The sequence below is a fragment of the Copadichromis virginalis genome, linkage group LG19 (genome assembly GCF_057382275.1).
Source record: "Copadichromis virginalis isolate Kocher_CV1m ecotype Utaka linkage group LG19, C_Virginalis_male_GT1.1, whole genome shotgun sequence".
NCBI lineage: Eukaryota > Metazoa > Chordata > Actinopteri > Cichliformes > Cichlidae > Copadichromis > Copadichromis virginalis.
The window spans coordinates 18,843,933-18,849,937 of NC_140636.1; the positions used below are offsets into that span (position 1 = coordinate 18,843,933).

Consider the following 6,005-nt stretch of genomic DNA (forward strand, 5'->3'; position numbering starts at 1 on the left):
CGTTTCTCATTCTTGAACAAACTTAAGCTTGTTTTAAATATTAGCAAAACCCCTCGCTGTCTATTGCCATCCTTTCACTAGTGTTTTTCCACTGTTTTCACTTCAGATTTCACCTCTCACCATGAAATAAAAGCACATGCTCTCTTGTTAAGCGGCAGGTCATCTGAACCTGTAACCTGTATTGGGTTCTTTTCCTCATAACAAATTTACTGTGCATATTAGAGACTTTAGAACAGTCTGTTTCCTCTAATTTGTTACATGTGTTCATGTTTAGCATCTTGAAAAAATCTCATGCATTCATCGTCATGAAATAGCTGACTGATTGCACCAAATCTAAGCTATTTTTTTAACATTCCACAAAGACTGTTTACCTGGATTCATTCCACATATTCATATTGTACACCTTTCCATCTGAAACATGCAGGTGTTCTTTTGAGGGTAATATACATTTGCTTAAATATTATGACAAAGTGGACACATAAAATCTATCTGCAATCTATCAATGATAAGGTTGCAAATCTGTCTACCAACTGTTAAGAGCACATCTACCTTCCAACCATTCCAAATTCATGTTTGAATTCATGTTCATGAATTAATAATATTCTTAAAATATTTCAAAGTTGAAACCATTTGAAACGTGTCTGCTTCTCCACCTCACCTGGGGAAAAAATGCTGTTCAAGTCACAGAGACTGTTGTAGTCAAATAGTTTATGTGCTGCTGAAGTGTGCTCAGTTGTTTTGAGGGCAATTTCATCATTCAGATTGAGTTTTATTTTTGAGTTTTTTTGCATTACCAGACAGCCAGTCTGACATAATATGTAAATGTGATGTGTGGTTATGTGCTTTGGCAGAGCGGACAACTTTGTCTGGCTGGGAAAATGAGAGTAAAAGTGGTACCACTTTACAATAAGGCTCCCCTTATAGATGCTAATAAATAGTTTATAGCTATATTATTAATTAATCTGTAAATGCTTTATAAACCATTATTAATGGTTTATTATGCATTAGTTAAGGGTGAGAAAGAGGAAAAAAACTGACCGGTTTCTTGCCAAATAGTGAGCCAAATGTGTTCACCTATATATTTCATCTAGAGTTGCTATATTAAACATTTCAGACTAAGTTACTATCCTGTAAGCACAATCAGCATTTGTAAACATATTTTTTATCATATAAAATTGTACTTCAGAAATGCATTATAAATATCCACAACTATCAATCGTAGCTTTGTTGTAAAGTGTAAAGCATAAAACCATTTATTAATGAATAAAAAACATTTATAAATGCCAAATGGGAGCCTTATTGTAAAGTGTAAAGCATGACACCATTTATTAATCACTAATAAACATTTATAATTGCCAAAAGTGAGTCTTAAATGTATAATGTCACCATTTATAACACTTAGACCTAAATTACAATCAGTGCTTGAAATAACATTTAACTACTGTCAAAAATGGCAATGTATTGTAAGAGTAACATATGTAACATTAAATGTGTTTTTTAAAACACCAAACAGTCACCCACTCCAAAAAAAGTTCATGCCAGTTCAAACTGGAAATATTTTTTGTATGTCCTTAAATAAGCGTCCCAGTGGTCCATCAGGGTGTCGCGAACCAAGCCAAGATGACCACTCAAGAACCATCAGGTGTTCTTCCAGCAACTTCTCAGTGCGATTTCCTCTTAGTCTACGGACATGTCCTTTGATGGTCATCCAAGCCCTTTCGATATGCTGTGTATGACTGCCAGATTGAGGATCTACAAACCACCTGCTGTGATTTACAGTGTAATGTCTGTACCCTATGTTTGTCAAAACATTCTTGTAGGCTCTCCACTCATCACTGATAATGGCACTACCCAACTTAACATGCTGTCTGATCAGAGGAACAAGGTGGCGCCTTGATCGTTTTTCAACAAGTTTTAACACGAGCCTTCGCCTTTTGTCTTTAATTCCCATCATTCCAAATACCCATTTCTTCCTTTTCCATGCATTTCCAAAGCGTCCACGTGCATACTGAAAACAAAAAGAATAAAATTAAACAGAATTAAAATTAAAAAGAATAAAATTAAATATCTACAAAGAAACATTCAAAAAGATGGTTGCTTCTACTAGGGCTGGGCCATATTATACCGTTCACGGTAATACCGGTATAATGTTAGGCAACGATAGGAAAATGAAATATCGCGATAGAATGGGAGTAAAACGCGCATGCGCAGTGCCTTTGTTTTCATACGCACATGGCCGATTGTTGAGGAACCAGAATTGGTTTGTAAAAATGGTGCAACTTCCGTGATGTGGAACTGGTTTGGTGTTTGTCCGTCAGATACACAACAAAGCACATTTTTTTGCAGAACATGCAAGCGGCCGTTGTTATTGTCGTATTTGTCGGACTAAGATGCTCTTAAAACTGGGAGTAATCTGGGTCCTAAACTCCGTATATTTGACTTCAGGTCAAACAACACTGCAGCATCACTGAGAGTTGAAAACTGTCTAAATTCTTTCATCTTTAATAAAACGATCAGCATTGCTGCTTTACCAGGTGTAACTATGAAGTTTAACTTCCAGGCATCCATGAAAACAAAATGTATTACATTTAACGGAGTTAGAAGTTAGCAGGAAGCTAGCGGAAGTTAGCTCGCTAGTTTCGCTAGTTACCTAAGCATGATATAGCACGTTCTGACTGAGAGATTTCTGAAAAAAATCAAACGTACAGCTCTGCTATCACTTCCAACATAAATGAAGACAGGAAACTAAACAGCAGTGACGTTTGTAGGGTTACTGAAGTTGGGCTAGCTGGTATATAATGATGTGCTACGTGATCGCTAGCGACACAGCTATGTTAGCATAACATAAACAGTGAAGCTGGAGGACGAACACTAACACTTTTCCACTTATAAAAGTTAACGTGAAGGTTCCTAATGGTTAGAGACAAATGCAATCGCATGGCAGGATGCTGTAAACGGACCAAACTTCAGTCAGGAGAACAACTGAGATAATCCATCCACAATACGAGGTTAGTCATTAGTATACTGCAACAACATGGGAATAGAGCAGCTGCCAGAGAATTCAACATTAATGAATCAATGGTACAGAAGTGGAGGAAGCAAGAAGAATGAGTTTAATAAAGTTTGATTTATCGACTGCTTTGTTTCGCTTAATGTGCCTTATAATCCCGTGCACCTTATGGTCCGAAAAATGCGTACTGCACACTGCAGTTTAATGTTGCAAAGCACCTCTTTTTAACTTCAGTGGATATTATACATGGTTATGCTCAGGATATGTCAGCCCATTTCTACTGGAAATGCCTTTGGGTTAAACTTTCAGCAAGGAATTTGCATTTGCACTGTTACATTTTTATAAAGCTTTAATGTACATAAAAACCAGCTTCTTGTTTAAGTGAAAATAAATGGAAGGTTGTCTTTTTGCGCTAGTAATGTTGTGGAGTTGTATTTTGTCTCGCATCAATTATATCGTCAGTTATATCGTTATCGCAAATTTTCAAATATATATCGTGATAAATATTTTTGGCCATATCGCCCTGCTCTAGCTTCTACTATTTTTTTTTACTTATGGTAAAGGTCTCCATGTTTAGAGGACACATTCAGATCTGCATTGATTCTAACAAACCTGTCTGAGAGTTTACCAACCTTTTGCTGATGACGGAGACAGCTTTCATCTATAACCACAAATTCTCTGTCACCACCAAGACGGTGTCCATTGTTTATTCTGTGTCTTTTAATTGCACGTATACAAACATGTCGAATGTGTCTTGCCATGCTACTTAGTGTTCTGGAGCTGCCAGCCACTTCATCATCGATCATATCTATTTGTCTGAGCCTGAGCCCTTGTGAAAATCTGTGATAGAAATTGAGGCAATTATTACTTACTGAGGCCCTAATTTTATTTCACAAGTCTCCTATTGGTGTTCAATTATGAAAGGTGCATTGCTAGTAATGTCTACATCTACATATACCTGTAAATGAACTTCATCCAACTGAAAAGAGATGTTTTTGATTTCTCAAAGAGGGAGCCAGTTCTAATTGTTCTGGAAACTTTCCTATGACTTGCTCTTTTGCAGCACCTGAGAACATATCAATGAGTTAAGTAAAGAAATGGACCCTTAAACAAGAGCATTAATTGAAAAGATAAGCACAAAATTAAGTATGAAGAAAATAATAAAGAAAAGAGGTTAATGCTCCCTCTTGCATTGATAACTGAAATATTTTGTTATATTTACTACATGCACTACATTATCATGCATTATACATACCACATATATTGGTCTTTCTTCACCACGGAAATCATTTTCATCTTATGGTGACAAACAGGACATCTAAGCTTCTTTTTTAGCAGGTGTTTCTTCTGCAGCCATTTAATGAGCCTTAGTGCCTTATATTTAGTTTGTTTTCCTTCTATTCTGGTGCGCAATCTCATTCCCAAAGACATTCTGGTGGAAAAAAAATGAGTAATTTATTTTATTATCACCTCGAAACACCGTAAAATACTCTATGGGAGTCTAGTGCAAATCGGTTCAGAGTTAAAGAACTTCACATGCTATATAAAACAAGCCCTATAATCAAAAATATTCCCACGCAAAAAAGAGGATTGTCTCACCTGTTATAATGTATCTCCGACTTTGTTATGTAGATCTAACCCGCTGGATTCACGCTAAAAAAATATGTTCTGCTGCCAAAGGGAGGGAAAACAAATTTAATTTAAACGCAGAGGAGCTTATACAACCATCCAATCACAGTTAACTTTATTAAGGAAAGCCCCTCCTCTCAGAGCGCGACAGGCAGTGGAGCGCTCTGGAAGGTCAAGCCAAAGGGGCACGAACAGACACACTGAAGGCGCTCGTTCAAGTTGCTGCGCCATGGATGGAGCAGAAGATAAAAATTTGTGTGCGTCTGCGACTTACACAGTTAGCACACGTTCGAAGAGATACAAAAAGCAGAGACTGGATGATCTAGATTGCACTAAGCCAACGACGTCAGCAGTTAGACATGAAGGTGAGTATAATGCTAGCTAGCTAGCTACCGAGCCATTTGGCTGCTAGCTACAGTGGCTAACTAACATCACATAACATGTGAATAGCTCTATTACTATTGGTTATTCCAAACGATTGATATCACTTAGTTGTATATTTTTAGTTTTGTTTATGTGCATCATTAAATTTATATTAAACACCCTGGTAAGGCAGTACACATAAGAATTATTTGCCTTGTTTTAGAAATGTCTGAACCACCACATGTGTATATAACATAATTTTTACAAAGTGGCTTTTTATAAATTCAAGTTGTAACTGTTTTTAATCAATATTTTATTTGAGTTTCCCAAGTTTAGATTATAAATTATTTTAGTATTGTAATTTAATAATTGTTTGTTCTTTAGATTATTCTTCTAATCCTGCCCCTACTGCAACTGCCCTTCTTAACAAGGAGCGAGAGAAACTGGAGCGCGACACCCTGGTGGACCACTGGGACGCTTATTTAAGGACATACAAAAAATATTTCCAGTTTGAACCAGTCTGGCATGAACTTTTTTTGGAGTGGGTGACTGTTTGGTGTTTTAAAAAACACATTTAATGTTACATGTGTTACTCTTACAATACATTGCCATTTTTGACAGTAGTTAAATGTTATTTCAAGCACTGATTGTAATTTAGGTCTAAGTGTTATAAATGGTGACATTATACATTTAAGACTCACTTTTGGCAATTATAAATGTTTATTAGTGATTAATAAATGGTGTTATGCTTTACACTTTACAATAAGGCTCCCATTTGGCATTTATAAATGTTTATTAGTGATTAATAAATGGTGTTATGCTTTACACTTTACAATAAGGCTCCCATTTGGCATTTATAAATGTTTATTAGTCCTTAATAAATGTTGACATGTTTTAAACTTTACGACAAAGCTATCTTTTGTCATTTATAAATGTTTATTAGTGATTAATAAATGGTGTTATGCTTTACACTTTACAATAAGGCTCCCATTTGGCATTTATA

General features: G+C 35.9%; 1 protein-coding gene across 1 annotated transcript; it reads right to left on the reverse strand.

The window, feature by feature from the left end:
- Positions 1 to 1,304: 1,304 nt before the first annotated feature.
- LOC146685922 (uncharacterized) lies at positions 1,305 to 4,651 on the reverse strand. The gene is made up of 4 exons (XM_085442156.1): positions 4,266 to 4,651; positions 3,969 to 4,076; positions 3,643 to 3,850; positions 1,305 to 2,008 (listed from the first exon to the last, which is right to left on the reverse strand). Exons 1-4 carry the CDS (start codon positions 4,439 to 4,441, stop codon positions 1,544 to 1,546), a joined length of 957 nt encoding a protein of 318 aa, XP_085298282.1. The 5' UTR covers positions 4,442 to 4,651; the 3' UTR covers positions 1,305 to 1,543.
- Positions 4,652 to 6,005: the final 1,354 nt, after the last annotated feature.

What these genes read in the sequence shown, in the direction of transcription:
- LOC146685922 (XM_085442156.1), bottom strand. Translation starts at nt 4,441, where the DNA reads ATGTCTTTGGGAATGAGATTGCGCACCAGAATAGAAGGAAAACAAACT. An exon ending in AAGAAAGACCAATATATGTG is followed by an intron (nt 4,077 to 4,265) that starts GTATGTATAATG and finishes ATATGTTCTCAG; the next exon opens with GTGCTGCAAAAGAGCAAGTC. An exon ending in GTCTCCGTCATCAGCAAAAG is followed by an intron (nt 2,009 to 3,642) that starts GTTGGTAAACTC and finishes TTTTGTTTTCAG; the next exon opens with TATGCACGTGGACGCTTTGG.